Consider the following 17231-nt stretch of genomic DNA (forward strand, 5'->3'; position numbering starts at 1 on the left):
AAATCTTTTTGTTGACCACCACCTGGGCATCAAATGGCAAAAAGAGTATGTTGGAATCAGACCCACTGAAGAAAAACAATATCATTCATTTTTGTTTGTGTATATGTAAATGATGGTTTCAGTTCAAATTAGGCATTCTTATTAGGGCTGTCAAAGTCACTGGAATAACGACGCATTAACAATAAGTTCCTTTTAACAGCGCTCATGCTTTTTGACCTTTGGTCCATTCCGTAGCGTGGTGAAACATAATGGTGTCCAGTAAATGTTGAGCCACAAGCTGGAAAATAGCGAGCAGAAATGCAGAAATAAAAGGGTATATAATGGAAGTACCAGGTCCTAGTTCATGGCAAGTCGTTGTCTTGACAAGACAAAACTATTTTATCTTCGATCGCCGTGAGACGACATCATTGCAGCATCTGCTTGCTGGCGTGCTTTGCTGCTTGCAGAGGTGGCGCTTCACGGCCGTGTTTGGATTACGGTTGAGTGCATTGGTAACATAAAATAGAGACTGTTACACTATCTGCTATAGTAAGGTGGAAAAATGCTCAGCAGAAAAGAACGACGATAAGCAGGAAGTCTGAAGTCATTTTTTATCGGAGACTTTCACGTCATGTCAAGACACCTTTTCTCAAACCAATAACACATTTCCAGTTTCACAATAATAGTGTTATGCGTCAAAATCCGGTCTAACATAACAATATGAAAAATCGTCTTACAATGTGGCCATGCTTAAATCAAAGATGTAATCTGTGATATTTCTACCTAAAGAAATGTTTTCTGACAGATTGAAATAAAGTGTGTATTTTTATATAACCTGTTCTAGATAGATAGATAGATAGATAGATAGATAGATAGATAGTAGAGATGCGCGGTTTGCGGGCACAACCGCGGAGTCCGCGGATTATCCGCGGATCGGGCAGATGAAATTTTAAAAAATTAGATTTTATCCCTTTAGCCCTTTGTCACCGATTCTGTTCATAACTTTTATGGACAGAATTTCTAGGCGCAGTCAAGGCGTTGAGGGGATCCGGTTTGGTGGCTGCAGGATTAGGTCTCTGCTTTTTGCAGATGATTTGGTCCTGATGGCTTCATCTGGCCAGGATCTTCAGCTCTCACTGGATCGGTTCGCAGCCGAGTGTGAAGCGACTGGGATGAGAATCAGCACCTCCAAGTCCGAGTCCATGGTTCTCGCCCGGAAAAGGGTGGAGTGCCATCTCCGGGTTGGGGAGGAGATCTTGCCCCAAGTGGAGGAGTTCAAGTACCTCGGAGTCTTGTTCACAAGTGGGGGAAGAGTGGATCGTGAGATCGACAGGCGGATCGGTGCGGCGTCTTCAGTAATGCGGACGCTGTATCGATCCGTTGTGGTGAAGAAGGAGCTGAGCCGGAAGGCAAAGCTCTCAATTTACCGGTCGATCTACGTTCCCATCCTCACCTATGGTCATGAGCTTTGGGTCATGACCGAAAGGACAAGATCACGGGTACAAGCGGCCGAAATGAGTTTCCTCCGCCGGGTGGCGGGGCTCTCCCTTAGAGATAGGGTGAGAAGCTCTGTCATCCGGGGGGAGCTCAAAGTAAAGCCGCTGCTCCTCCACATCGAGAAGAGCCAGATGAGGTGGCTCGGGCATCTGGTCAGGATGCCACCCGAGCGCCTCCCTAAGGAGGTGTTTAGGGCATGTCCGACCGGTAGGAGGCCACGAGGAAGACCCAGGACACGTTGGGAAGACTATGTCTCCCGGCTGGCCTGGGAACGCCTCGGGATTCCCCGGGAGGAGCTGGACGAAGTGGCTGGGGAGAGGGAAGTCTGGGCTTCCCTGCTTAGGCTGCTGCCCCCGCGACCCGACCTCGGATAAGCGGAAGAAGATGGATGGATGGATGGATAGATTTTATCCACGGGTCGGGTCGGGTCGGGTGGTTAAAAAAAAATTAGATTTTAAATAGATTCAGGCGGGTGGCAGTTAAACCAATTGGTAAATATATATACATAGTTAAATGTTGTTACCCACATACGAAAAACGAGCAGGCACCTGCAGCATATGCCACAACAGAAGAAAAAAAAAGAAAAGAGATGGACACTTTTACGGAGCGGAGAAGTGACGCCTCGCCGGGGTCCGGGACCGAGGCCCCTCTCCCCGAGAGGGCCCCACCGGGAGCCGTAGCTGAGGCGATCCGCGAGAAGGGCCCGACGCACGTCCAGGGTCACCACCGCGCCCACCGCACCGACACCCCGCCTCGTCCGCCTTCGCCGCGGCCGGCGTCACGCGCAGCAGGTAAGCAGCTTACCTGCCCGCCACCCCCGTGGCCGGGGGCTCGTAACAGGGGTCACTCCGCGCGCAGTGCGCTCACGAAAGGGGTGGGGCTCACCCTGGTTGATATAGACAGCAGGACGGTGGCCATGGAAGTTGGAACCCACTAAGGAGTGTGTAACAACCCACCTGCCGAATCAACTAGCCCTGAAAATGGATGGCGCTGGAGCGTCGGGCCCATATACCCGGCCGTCGCCTGCAGCGAAGTGGAGTGGTGGAGTGGATTATATTTATATAGCGCTTTTCTCTAGTGACTCAAAGCGCTTTACATTGTGTAACCCAATATCTAAGTTACATTTTTAAACCAGTGTGGGTGGCACTGGAAGCAGGTGGGTAAAGTGTATTTCCCGAGGACACAATGGCAGTGACTAGGTTGGCAGAAGCAAGGATTGAACCTGGAACCCTCAAGTTGCTGGCACGGCCACTCTACCAACAGAGCTATAGCGCCCCAGCAAAGTGTCTCCGACATCTCTTTTGACCCAACTACACAGCCGCGTCGTCCCTCGGCCCGGGAGGGGACGGCAAGACCAGAAATACACTTCACTGACATTTAGAAGATGATGGTTAATGTGTTATTTGAGTACCTGCCAGCGTCCATAGGTGAGCATGAAGAGACAGAAGGGTATGGCAGTCCCAGTCATGGCGTGCGTGGACGGCATGCTGTACTCAGAGTTGTAGAACACCTCCACCTTCACCACAGGAGGGGAGGCCGGCCGGGACCAGCGGACCATGTCCTTGGTGGACTGTCCCACGAACAGATTCCAGGCCCACACCACGATGAGCCTGCGGCTGACCAGGGCGTCGACGTTCCAGAAGAGGAAGGGGAAGAAGACGATGAAGAACATCTCGTTGCCCAGCTCGGTGCCGAACGTGAACAGATTGAAGAGGAACTTGTTGTGGATCAGAAACTCCTGGCCCACGTCTCCGGTGAGAGAGTTCCTGTGGAGGGGCTTAGCCCGAGCGGTCTCGTCGGGCCTGGAGTCACCTTTCACCCCGTTGGCGTGCACGCTCGCCCCGTTGCTGACGTCGTCCCGCGGGATCCTCTGCCTCAACCCGGGGCAGCCCCGCGTGGACGCGCCGCCGTCGTTGGGGTTTTCCGGAAACGTCCCCCGGACGCCACACAAGTGCTGGAACTTGGCCACCAGACGCGGGTCCTGGAGACAATGACACGTCTCCACAAACGTCTTGATGGCGTCCGTCGCCATCGTGTCAAAATAATACTTTACGCGGGACGCGCTTGGAGGTGCGCTCAGCGCGGCTCCCATATGATTGCGCACTGGTGTGCGTCTGGGTCGTGACAGCGTGGCACGCGAATGTCTGTGCTGCATTGGATCAGTCTCCTTTCTTTAACAGGCAAAAGCTTTATAACCTCACTAATGCCTTGCATCGTCTATATTAGATATATAACAACGGGCGGATGCGGTTCTGATCAAATGTTAGATCGGGTGGATTGCGGATGGTTGACGACTTTCTGATGCGGTTGCGGATGAAATAATTGCCTATCCGCGCATCTCTAATAGATAGATAGATAGATAGATAGATAGATAGTACTTTATTGATTTATTCAGGAGAGGAAAATTTAAATTTCTGATTGATAGTTTGCAATTACATTATGTTTAGTAAGCTGAATATGACATTTTAGCAGTAAATAGAGAAGGTTAAAACCTTGTCATGCAGACATATGAATAGCATTAACTTGTTCAACGTGTCATGTACAGAATATCAGAAACATTTATCAAGGTAAAAATATCACAGATTACATTCTCTTTTAAGCAAGAAGAAAAAAAGGCCAGATGTCAAAGTCCTCTTTATGGCACCTTACAGTGCACTCCAACAATAGCTTTACTGTTGATTTGCCCAAAGCCTTCCTGTGCTTCATTCTTAGCCTTAAACAAACAGCGTGTCCTTTTAACTTATAGAGCTTCCATCAGGTGACACCTTAGGGCTTCTGTAAATACAAAAGCTGTAAAATCAATGAGAGCTATATAATTGTTTGCACAGCAGGCAACCCATCAGACCGACCACAAGCCCTCTGGTATTAAAATGAGCATGTATCCAAACAAAGAGACAGCGCAATACAGGAAATGCAATCATCTAGGATTGTGCGGTCAACCCAGCGTGGCCCAAATGTCACTTTTGAAGGAGATGCACATCCTCTGCCATTTATTTAGCAGCTCCAATGTGTCACTACCACCACACGGTTTTAGGAACATGCTGGAAGTCCTCACACATTAGAGTGAATATGATGATGTTATATAGAAGATGTAAGTCTTCAGGAAATGAAGCGATGCAAATACTAGTGTGTTACTTGTCATAGAACGGGTGTGGTTAAGATCCATGTTAATCTGCTGGATTCGCAGCGGCCTTTCCACACCCAGCCTGAGGCTCTGCCACACCAAAACATGCTGACCTAATCTCTTGCAAACGGGGGCTGCTACTGGGAGATAGTGAGGCTGCGACCCACTGGGAGGGGGTGACTGGTATGCATTGTGCTTACCAGAGGTGATCAATTCCAATATTGAAATGGTTGATACCAGTTGGTATCGAATCGATACTAGCGTGGTGATACCAATATTATGCTGTTCTCGTCCTTGTTTAGTAGTAGTTTTTGCTTGTGTTTAGTGATTTTGTACCGTTGACTTTATTTTGTTCAACCAATTGTGTGCAATACACGGGAGTCGGTACCAAAATGTATTTCGATACTTTTCTAAATAAAGGGGACCACAAAAATTGGCATTATTGGCTTTATTTGAACAAAAAATGTTAGTGTACATGAAACATATGTTTATTATTGCAATTTAGTCCTGAAATAAAATGTTGAACATACTAGACAACTTGTCTTTTAGTAGTAAGTAAACAAACAAAGACTCCTAATTAGTCGTATGCAGTAACATATTGTGTCATTTATACACCTATTATTTTGTACACATTATGAGGGACAAACTGTAAACATTGATTATTAATCTACTTGTTCATTTACTGTTAATATCTGCTTATTTTCTCTTTCAACATGTTCTATCTACACTTCTGTTCAAATGTAATAATCACTTATTCTTCTCTTCTTTCATACTTGACTTTAGTTTTGGATGATACCACACATTTAGGTATGGATGTGATACCAAGTAGTTACAGGATCATACATTGGTCATATTCAAAGTCCTCATGTGTCCAGGGACATATTTACTGACTTTATAAACATAATATAACATTTTTAAAAAGGAAACAAAATATAAAAAATATTGATGCAATCATAGTAGTATCGACTAATACGCTCTTGTAGTTGGTATCAATACATCAGGTGTAGATCCACCCATGGCGTTTGTTTGCATTCAGGCATGCTAGCTTTTGTTAGCGGCGACGGTGGTGAGCTATTGTATCCTCCTACGGTGTGTAGTGAAGCATGTTTAGCTATTCCTTGTCCTGCAGTGATAATGATACTTGTAAGAAACATACTTTATTTGTCGCCATGGAGGCGAGGATTAGTGATTTAGAAGTAGCTAAAACACTGTGGATGGATGTTAGCCGCTAGCTAGCTAGCCATGTCTTAAAGCACCTCTTCCTGAGGGTGTTTCAGTGTTATAACTTCACCTTTATCCTGACTTTTTACACCAAAATGCGTCCATTCTCCCTTTTCTGTCTACACACTGTGTCTGCTTGTAAGTACTCTGTGTGTGTGCGCTGCCCAACATGCTCCTCTGCTCCTAAAACCAGCAATGTCATGACGTTACGACGATACGCCGTCATGGCCGTTAAAAATAACTAAATAAATTGGGAATCCATCCATCCATCCATTTTCTACCGTTTGTCCCTATCAGGGTCACGAGGGGTGCTGGAGCCTATGTCAGCTGCATTCAGGTGGAAGGCGGTGTACACCCTGGACAAGTCACCACCTCATCGCAGGGCCAACACAGATAGACAGAACCGGTACTTTTCAAACAGAGTTTTTGATTCATTAGTAACGTGATACTATACTAGTACCGGTATACCGTACAACACGGGAGTAATTGTTTTATTTTGTTAATACTGTTGCATTATCTTATGGGTTAGGGTTAGGGTTATATATGACCATATTGTTACAGTGTTCACAAAAAAATGTGTTCAAAATATTGTTTGGCCTAAAACCGGTTTAATCTGATTCTAATCCCGATCAAGGCAGAAATGACCATATCTTTCGATGATCTTAAAAAACGGCCAAGTAAAAAGTATCGGTACTGGCTGGATGTTTACAAACTGTTACTCTAGTTATGGTAAAGCTAACTATCGTGCGTAACAAATGGTCAGTTTGTCCACCAATCATTCAATCCAAAGAATCTCAGGCATTGGTGAGTCAGCCTCTTGTGCTTTTTTTCTTAATGACTACGCTGCATAAAAGAAGCCACCGAGGGAGCAAATGTGCGTGTGGCAGCACTTTGATGAAGGGGAGGAACATCCTTGAACTGAAGGAAGAACTCACAGCAAAGTGATGTCCACTTGGCACTGCCCTCCCCCTTTTCTGCCAACACCTCTTCAATAAATGCAGAAGTGAGGTTAAATGCTCATGCATCCATTTAATTGGTCATTAATATGTATTTTGCATTGTTTACTATTTGTAAAACTACAGTAGTACCACAACTTACATGCTTACTTGTTTCTGTGCCCAAGCTCTTAACTTAAAACACTTGTATCTCAAATCAGAGTCTCCTGTTGAAACCGAAACCAAGCCCCCCAAAACAGCAGTTTAAACTTGTAACATCCATCCATCCATCCATCTTCTTCCGCTTATCCGAGGTCGGGTCGCGGGGGCAGCAGCTTAAGCAGGGAAGCCCAGACTTCCCTCTCCCCAACCACTTCGTCCAGCTCCTCCCAGGGGATCCCGAGGCGTTCCCAGGCCAGCCGGGAGAGATAGTCTTCCCAGCGTGTCCTGGGTCTTTCCCGTGGCCTCCTACCGGTCGGACGTGCCCGAAACACCTTCCTAGGGAGGCGTTCGGGTGGCATCCTGACCAGATGCCCGAACCACCTCATCTGGCTCCTCTCCATGTGGAGGAGCAGCGGCTTTACTTTGAGCTCCCCCCGAATGACAGAGCTTCTCACCCTATCTCTAAGGGAGAGCCCCGCCACTCGGCGGAGGAAACTCATTTTGGCCGCTTGTACCCGTGATCTTGTCCTTTCGGTCATGACCCAAAGCTCATGACCATAGGTGAGGATGGGAACGTAGATCGACCGGTAAATCGAGAGCTTTGCCTTCCGGCTCAGCTCCTTCTTCACCACAACGGATCGATACAGCGTCCGCATTACTGAAGACGCCGCACCGATCCGCCTGTCGATCTCACGATCCACTCCTCCCCCACTCGTGAACAAGACTCCGAGGTACTTGAACTCCTCCACTTGGGGCAAGATCTCCTCCCCAACCCGGAGATGGCACTCCACCCTTTTCCGGTAGAGAACCATGGACTCAGACTTGGAGGTGCTGATTCCCATCCCAGTCGCTTCACACTCGGCTGCGAACCGATCCAGTGAGAGCTGAAGATCTTGGCCGGAGGAAGCCATCAGGACCACATCATCTGCAAATAGCAGAGACCTAATCCTGCAGCCACCAAACCAGATCCCCTCAACGCCTTGACTGCGCCTAGAAATTCTGTCCATAAAGGTTATGAACAGAATGGGTGACAAAGGGCAGCCTTGGCGGAGTCCAACCCTCACTGGAAACGTGTCCGACTTACTGCCGGCAATGCGGACCAAGCTCTGACACTGATCATACAGGGAGTGGACTGCCACAATAAGACAGTCCGTTACCCCATACTCTCTGAGCACTCCCCACAGGATTTCCCGGGGTACACGGTCGAATGCCTTCTCCAAGTCCACAAAGCACATGTATACTGGTTGGGCAAACTCCCATGCACCCTCAAGGACCCTGCCGAGAGTATAGAGCTGGTCCACAGTTCCACGACCAGGACGAAAACCACACTGTTCCTCCTGAATCCGAGGTTCGACTATCCGGCGTAGCCTCCTCTCCAGTACACCTGAATAGACCTTACCGGGAAGGCTGAGGAGTGTGATCCCACGATAGTTGGAACACACCCTCCGGTTCCCCTTCTTAAAGAGAGGAACCACCACCCCGGTCTGCCAATCCAGAGGTACCGACCCCGATGTCCAGGCGATGTTGCAGAGTCTTGTCAACCAAGACAGCCCCACAACATCCAGAGCCTTAAGGAACTCCGGGCGGATCTCATCCACCCCCGGGGCCTTACCACCAGGGGTGGTAACTTGTAACATGATTTCAAAAAAGAAAAACAACCTTAAGATTAGAAACATTGTTTGAAACTTTCTAATAGAATGTACCAAAAAAAACTACAGTAGTTTTTTGATGTAATAATATAATGGACTTCTACGGTATCTCCTTCCAGATGGGTCCCCATCAAACACACCATCAGCAGCTTTTCTATATTTTAATCGATAAATGCCTGCTGTTTTGATATCAATTCAATAAGTATCATCCACTTCCTCTTTGCAGCACAGTCCTTCACACCCACTTTCATTCTTTCCATGGTTGGAAAACAAAGTTATGTCGATCTCTAGTTGTAAGCTAATGCTAGCGAGTACGACCATATGTTTTGGACGGATCTTACAGGGGTTCACTGTGGAATTCCATACGCCAACTAATGGTGGGGATGCTTGTAACTAAAAGGTTTGCCTGCAAGTTAAAGCATAGCACTTAGCTGACAGACAGCTCATATCTCAAAACACTCTTAAGTTGAGGTATCACTGTTTGCATTCAAATGGGTTTTTGCATTAAAAGGATCATTCTATCTACATTCAAAACACTTCCTTGTCGGCATTCCCAGATTGCAAATGAAACCAGGTCCCATCCTCTCCAAAAGTACCAATTTATCTTTTGAAAATGTACAGTTTAAATAAATATAAATAAGACAAACATCACCGCTATTTTTTTCAGACACAGTTGAAAATAAACTTCATAAACATTACCCTGTTGATATCCTCTTTGTGGACAAAGTCATGGAATTTTAGGTCAGGCTGATCAATTAACTACATTTTTTTTAGAGATAAAACTTTGAAATCAGTCACCAGAACACAACACAAGGGTGGAATGAATACTATCCATGAATAGAGAAAAGACTTCAGGCAGTGATGTAGTGGAGGGAATACAACCTGTTTGAGTCCACTGCAACAAGCCAGCTATTTGACTACCACATTCACCCAGTGTTGTATAATTGCAACAATTATATAACAAGCTCTAAATGAAATTTGATGCATCTGTTCCGCAATAACTACATATGTACATGCGCTAGACATTGTAATAACAACCAAAAAATATATTAAAGACATTTTATTTACTTGAATCTGATGAATCCAGTCCAATGAAACAAATAGATGTTGTTCGAAGGAAACCTTGAGAGGTTGTGTGAGTTCATGGCCAGAAGGTGTGACTTATAAACAAATGTACAATCCAATAGCCTTGTGAGACTGAATAATAGGACCCAATGAGATAGGCTCCAGCGCCCTCCGCGACCCCAAAGGGAATAAGCGGTAGAAAATGGATGGATGGATGGACTATGTAAATGTGTTAAAAAAAATAATAAATAAAATGAAAATTAAAAAAAAAATATATATATATATACATATATATATATATATATATATATATATATATATATATATATATATATATATATATATATATATATATATATATATATATATATGGGTAAAAGCCAGTAAATTAGAATATTTTGAAAAACTTGATTTATTTCAGTAATTGCATTCAAAAGGTGTAACTTGTACATTATATTTATTCATTGCACACAGACTGATGCATTCAAATGTTTATTTCATTTAATTTTGATGATTTGAAGTGGCAACAAATGAAAATCCAAAATTCCGTGTGTCACAAAATTAGAATATTACTTAAGGCTAATACAAAAAAGGGATTTTTAGAAATGTTGGCCAACTGAAAAGTATGAAAATGAAAAATATGAGCATGTACAATACTCAATACTTGGTTGGAGCTCCTTTTGCCTCAATTACTGCGTTAATGCGGCGTGGCATGGAGTCGATGAGTTTCTGGCACTGCTCAGGTGTTATGAGAGCCCAGGTTGCTCTGATAGTGGCCTTCAACTCTTCTGCGTTTTTGGGTCTGGCATTCTGCATCTTCCTTTTCACAATACCCCACAGATTTTCTATGGGGCTAAGGTCAGGGGAGTTGGCGGGCCAATTTAGAACAGAAATACCATGGTCCGTAAACCAGGCACGGGTAGATTTTGCGCTGTGTGCAGGCGCCAAGTCCTGTTGGAACTTGAAATCTCCATCTCCATAGAGCAGGTCAGCAGCAGGAAGCATGAAGTGCTCTAAAACTTGCTGGTAGACGGCTGCGTTGACCCTGGATCTCAGGAAACAGAGTGGACCGACACCAGCAGATGACATGGCACCCCAAATCATCACTGATGGTGGAAACTTTACACTATACTTCAGGCAACGTGGATCCTGTGCCTCTCCTGTCTTCCTCCAGACTCTGGGACCTCGATTTCCAAAGGAAATGCAAAATTTGCTTTCGTCAGAAAACATGACTTTGGACCACTCAGCAGCAGTCCAGCTCTTTTTTTCCTTAGCCCAGGTGAGACGCTTTTCGCGCTGTTTCTTGGTCAACAGTGGCTTGACACGAGGTATGCGGCAGTTGAAACCCATGTCTTTCAAGCGTCTCTTGGTGGTGGATCTTGAAGCACTGACTCCAGCAGCTGTCCACTCCTTCTGAATCTCCCCCTCATTTTTGAATGGGTTTTTTTTCACAATCTTGACCAGGGCGCGGTGATCCCTATCGCTTGTACACTTTTTCTGACCACAGTTTTTCCTTCCCTTTGCCTCTCCATTAATGTGTTTGGACACAGAGCTCTGAGAACAGCCAGCCTCTTCAGCAATAACCTTTTGTGTCTTTCCCTCCTTGTGCAATGTGTCGATGGTTGCCTTTTGGACAGCTGTCAAATCTGAAGTCTTCCCCATGTTTGTGTAGGCTTCAGAACTGGACTGAGAGACCATTTAAAGCCCTTTGCAGGTGTTTTGAGTTAATCAGCTGATTAGTTTGTGGCACCAGGTGTCTTCAAAATTTAACCCTTACACAATATTCTAATTTTGTGACACACGGAATTTTGGATTTTCATTTGTTGCCACTTCAAATCATCAAAATTAAATGAAATAAACATTTGAATGCATCAGTCTGTGTGCAATGAATAAATATAATGTACAAGTTACACCTTTTGAATGCAATTACTGAAATAAATCAAGTTTTACAGAATATTCTAATTTACTGGCTTTTACCTGTATATATATATATATATATATTTTTTTTTAATTTAATTTTTTTTAAAATTATTTTATTAAAAAAAAAAAAAAAAAAAAAAAATATATATATATATATATATATATATATTTTTTTAATATATATATATATATATATAAAACAGATTGTTTTTTAGGATGGTTAAAGGTAACGTTGTAATTTGACAACAAGGGCTCTTACGGGGTCTTACGGGGTTAAAAGGGAACTGCACTTCTTGGGGAATTTTGAGTTTGTAATACACAACACAATGCGATAGGACACCAAACTATACGGACTAAAAAACATCATATTACAGTATCTGTAAAGTATTATTTCATGTTTTGTTTGTACACAGCTAGCTCGACAGTGTATGTACTGTATTTATAATAACAAATATGATGTGTATAATGATCATTATTATAGTGACTCACTCGATGGACAGTTGTGCGTTTGGTCCAGATGGCCGGGGACATTTTTATTCCGGTTTGTTTTGGGTAAGCACACCATTTACAGTATGTCGGCATGTGTCAAGTCACGCTGCCCTTACTCTCTTGGCTTCCTCCAGTGTTACCCTTTTTTTGTGCTCACTTCTATGAGGGGTAGTTCATCCTCTGTAAATTCAGCTTCAAAAAAATAAGGTTGTGAATCCTAATTTGTCCAAAATAAGCCATCCTCATCGTCTATTAGCAAGTCTGCCATGATTACAACACACATGCGTTTGAACCTAAAAGTAGTAAGACGCATTTGTTGTCGGAATTCAGAAGTGCACTGCTATGGAAACAGAAATAAACACGCTGAGAAAATAAGTTCCGGTACTGATTAAAATGACCAAAATATAGTAAACATTGCACACATTACATACTGTTATGACCATGTCTGTGCCTATATTATATATATACTTGCAGTGTGCATATCAAATGTTTTGAAGGATGGTTTTGAAGTTTATTTAGAGGGCTTCCAAGGCTGCAACGGTGCTATTAGACGCATTTTGCAAGTGTTTTTTGTTTTATCATCTATAGAATCCTACAAAAAGACATGTGTTCTTGTCTGTCATAATGATTATGAACGTTTGGCAAAATTCAACAAAAAAGTGCAATTTGTCTCTAAAGGGCTCATATTATGATTTTTTATTTCTACAAACCCCGTTTCCATTAGTTGGGAAATTGTGTTAGATGTAAATATAAACGGAATACAATGATTTGCAAATCATTTTCAAGCCATATACAGTTGAATATGCTACAAAGACAACATATTTGATGTTCAAACTCATAAACTTTATATATTTGCAAATAATAATTAACTTAGAATTTCATGGCTGCAACACGTGCCAAAGTAGTTGGGAAAGGGCATGTTCACCACTGTGTTACATGGCCGTTCCTTTTAACAACCCTCAGTAAACGTTTGGGAACTGAGGAGACACATTTTTGAAGCTTCTCAGGTGGAATTCTTTGCCATTCTTGCTTGATGTACAGCTTAAGTTGTTCAACAGTCCGGGGGTCTCCGTTGTGGTATTTTAGGCTTCATAATGCGCCACACATTTTCAATGGGAGACAGGTCTGGACTACAGGCAGGCCAGTCTAGTACCCGCACTCTTTTACTATGAAGCCACGTTGATGTAACACGTGGCTTGGCATTGTCTTGCTGAAATAAGCAGGGGCGTCCATGGTAACGTTGCTTGGACGGCAACATATGTTGCTCCAAAAGCTGTATGTACCTTTCAGCATTAATGGTGCCTTCACAGATGTGTAAGTTACCCATGTCTTGGCCACTAATACACCCCCATACCATCACACATGCTGGCTTTTCCACTTTGCGCCTAGAACAATCCGGATGTTTTTTTTCCTCTTTGTTCCGGAGGACACAACGTCCAGTTTCCAAAAACAATTTGAAATGTGGACTCGTCAGACCACAGAACACTTTTCCACTTTGTATCAGTCCATCTTAGATGAGCTCAGGCCCAGCGAAGCCGACGGCGTTTCTGGGTGTTGTTGATAAACGGTTTTCGCCTTGCATAGGAGAGTTTTAACTTGCACTTACAGATGTAGCGACCAACTGTAGTTACTGACAGTGGGTTTCTGAAGTGTTCCTGAGCCCATGTGGTGATATCCTTTACACACTGATGTCGCTTGTTGATGCAGTACAGCCTGAGGGATGGAAGGTCACGGGCTTAGCTGCTTACATGCAGTGATTTCTCCACATTCTCTGAACCCTTTGATGATATTACGGACCGTAGATGGTGAAATCCCTAAATTCCTTGCAATAGCTGCTTGAGAAAGGTTTTTCTTAAACTGTCCAACAATTTGCTCAGGCATTTGTTGACAAAGTGGTGACCCTCGCCCCATCCTTGTTTGTGAATGACTGAGCATTTCATGGAATCTACTTTTATACCCAATCATGGCACCCACCTGTTCCCAATTAGCCTGCACACCTGTGGGATGTTCCAAATAAGTGTTTGATGAGCATTCCTCAACTTTATCAGTATTTATTGACACCTTTCCCAACTTCTTTGTCACGTGTTGCTGGCATCAAATTCTAAAGTTAATGATTATTTGCAAAAAAAAAAAATTCTCAGTTTGAACATCAAATATGTTGTCTTTGTAGCATATTCAACTGAATATGGGTTGGAAAGGATTTGCAAATCATTTTATTCCGTTTATATTTACATCTAACACAATTTCCCAACTCATATGGAAACAGGGTTTGTACATTTAAAACACTTTATGCGGTCAACATAACATGTAATGGTGGTTCATGTGGTCAAACTTTTGCGGCGATTATGTTTTACAGAACGTTTTTCAAGCTGCTTTCTGATCATGTCTTCAGAATGCGCCGCTTTGTGAGCGAGTGCTATTTACGTGCCTCCACTTCGACTGCGTCTTCTACCCGCCATTTTTGTTTTACTTTAGTTGGCTTCCATAGCGAGTCTACTGACAGATATAAGTTCGAACTAAAGGCTACTAGGATGCATGTCTATGTACAAGCCAGTCTGCCCCACAACAAGATAGCGAAAAAGGAGCTTATTGACTACAGCAGACCTGGCAAAATAGGGCCCGCGGGCAACATGCAGCCTATTAAGATTGTCAATCCGGCCCGCCGGACGTTGTACATAAATGATTTAGACGTTTAACATCAAAATGTATAGCCACCATTATGATGTGCAGTGATGTTTTTAAATGACCGCAAGTCTTGAACTATAGAAAGTATTTCAATGGTAGAAATCTGCACTTTTGAGTGTTCTAGGAGTTATTAGGGTCATCTAGGTCACAGCAGCTCAGACCAGGAACAAAGCAGAGTGGGCGGGGCTTATTTTCAGAGCAGCCAGCCCCAAACGTCTGTGTCAGAAACAGATGTGGAAGCAGATTTTTACCACCAATTTCTGCATAAAAGTGATAATATATCATATTGTAGGTGTTTATTACACTTTGCATTCATATTTTGCTGTTTTTATATTGTTGTTGTGTTTTGCTTGATTGTAAAAGATACACAACTATGGAAGAGCTGGTCTTAGAAGTAAAAGATGTTCATATTCAGTGTTTTATTGATCATAGTTAATATTGTAAATCCCACTTTCTTTATTTGCATGCACATTTTGGGTGTCCCATTCAGTAAAAAACTGTAAAATTCCATTCCATTTGTTTGAGGTGGTCTGTCATTACGTTTTTAGTATTAGCATTATTTGACTTTTGGTATTAGTGTTCCTGAAAAAAGGGAGCCAAACACACATACTGTACAGCATATTTCTACATCTAAATGTGTACTTATAATTTATAAACACATAAAAACATTGGCCTCCAATACTCATTTTTTTCTCTCAATCTGGCCCCCCGAGTCAAAATATTTGCCCACACAGTGTCGGACTACATTTATACCATATATGGATAATCCGATTAAGTTTTTCCCAACCGGTGACTTCACAGGTTGTGGAAATTCCAAACGGTTCATTTGACGGAAGTAGGAAGGAAGGCAAGATTATTTTATAAACATCTCCGCAATGCGTCCACGGTTTCATTTCAACACCGATACCCAACATTGTAACATTAATAAATCAGAAAAGACTAAATTCATTGTAGGAAGGTCTCCTGTAATAGTTTTGGGTGTCTGGAACGGATTGATGGGATTTACCTTATTACTTGTCGGAGAAGTTGCTTCGGTTATCGTTTCATTCAGTCTTTGTCAGACCTTTTGGAACGGATTACTAAAAAAAAAAATAAACTGAAAAATATGGTAAATTATTCCCAACTGGTGACTTCACAGGTTGTGGGAATTCCAATTTGACGGAAGTAGGAAGGAGGGCAAGATTATTTTATAAACATCTCTGCAATGCCTCCACGGTTTGATTTAAACACAGATACCCAACATTGTAACATTTATTAATCATAAAAGACTAAATTCATTGTAAGTAGATCTCCTGTAATAGTTTTGGGTGTCTGGAACGGATTGATGGGATTTACCTTGTTTCTTGTTGGAGAAGTTGCTTCGGCTATCGTTCCATTCAGTCTTTGTCAGACCTTTTGGAACGGATCACTAAAAAACAAAAAACCTTAAATTCTTAGAATGAGATGTAAAGTCAAATATGTATTATCGCCCACCTCTAGTGCATACCTCATGTTGAGATGTATAGTGTATGTCACTAAAGGAAAGAAAAACATCATAACGCATCATCTGTCATGCTCGGTGTACGAATGCAACAATCCAAGGCACTAGACTTGGCCATAGGCGAAGAGGCAAATGACAGTTCAATTGCCTCAAGTTCCAAGTGAGATTATTGTTATTTTTAGTCTGGTAAACAAAAGTAAACGTGTGGAGAGTGAGGCCTGTGCTGAGCAAAGCAGCTGCTGGAGGCTACAATTAGTTGTAGCATGTCAGCAAAACTCCGCAGGCACAGGCAGGTTTACCAAGAAGTACTTTTTGGAATGACTACTTCAACTACGGGGAAATACTTCTTTTCCATTTCAAACTGCTTGGAATGACTACTTCAACTACAGGGAAATACTTCTGATCCATTTCAAACTGCTTGGAATAGCTGCACAATGATGGTCTGAGAAGTAATGCTTTAGTATTTTAACTTAAGACTGTAGAAAAAGGACAGAAAGCCAAGAGAAGAAGAAGGAGAGTGAGTTGAGTTGATGTGAAAAGGCCAGAATAAAGAAGCCAATCGAGAGGAGCCAGCAGGCCTGTCAGGAGCAGCTGTAGTCCCTCCCCGGGCCGCCGGCCTGCTAAATGCTGCTGCCTCGCAGGGACGATGGTGGTGGTGACGGTGATGGTGGAGGGCTGCTAAACATGGCGGCGCTCTCCGAGGATGGGAGCTACGGATTAGTTAGTGGCCAGCAGGGCGCTGACAGAGTCACCGTTTTACACGTCAAGTTGACCGAGACGGCGCTGAGAGCCTTCGAGAGTTACCAAAATAGCACGGTGAGTCGTCTCTTTTACTGCCCGCGCCTGACTCGCCACCGGCGGCGGGCTGCCACGACAGTGCCGGGGAGCAGAGTGCCACGCACGGCTAAAGCTACACCTTCACTCCAGCAACAATACACCTTTTTTTACTCCTCTTTCCTTCAATTCAACGGCAGGGGACTCAGAATCTGGCGTTTTATGTTTGTTTCGGAAATGTTTTAGGAACT

At 43.5% G+C, this 17231-nt stretch overlaps 2 protein-coding genes, 1 long non-coding RNA gene and 1 pseudogene across 4 annotated transcripts in view; 2 read left to right on the plus strand and 2 right to left on the minus strand.

The window, feature by feature from the left end:
• LOC133578087 (uncharacterized) overlaps positions 1-16194 on the minus strand; it is a 48190-nt gene extending 31996 nt beyond the window's left edge. Inside the window, exons 1-2 of the long non-coding RNA XR_012049401.1 lie at positions 16062-16194; positions 1-22 (exon numbers count right to left, since the gene is read on the minus strand). The exon at positions 1-22 is cut by the window's left edge and continues 87 nt beyond it. This is a non-coding gene — a long non-coding RNA (uncharacterized lncRNA). The remainder of the gene's footprint in view (positions 23-16061) is intronic.
• nudt2 (nudix (nucleoside diphosphate linked moiety X)-type motif 2) overlaps positions 1-17231 on the plus strand; it is a 298883-nt gene that overhangs the window by 52318 nt on the left and 229334 nt on the right. The gene's annotated exons all lie outside the window — the stretch shown is intronic.
• Positions 2692-3528, minus strand: LOC140677617 (sphingosine-1-phosphate phosphatase 1 pseudogene; annotated as a pseudogene).
• Positions 16368-17231, plus strand: part of ell2 (elongation factor for RNA polymerase II 2) — a 39274-nt gene continuing 38410 nt past the window's right edge. Inside the window, exon 1 of the mRNA XM_061932763.2 lies at positions 16368-17022. Coding sequence (XP_061788747.2) covers positions 16831-17022 — 192 coding nt within the window. The 5' untranslated portion in view covers positions 16368-16830. The remainder of the gene's footprint in view (positions 17023-17231) is intronic.

This window comes from Nerophis lumbriciformis, linkage group LG38, assembly GCF_033978685.3.
Source record: "Nerophis lumbriciformis linkage group LG38, RoL_Nlum_v2.1, whole genome shotgun sequence".
NCBI lineage: Eukaryota > Metazoa > Chordata > Actinopteri > Syngnathiformes > Syngnathidae > Nerophis > Nerophis lumbriciformis.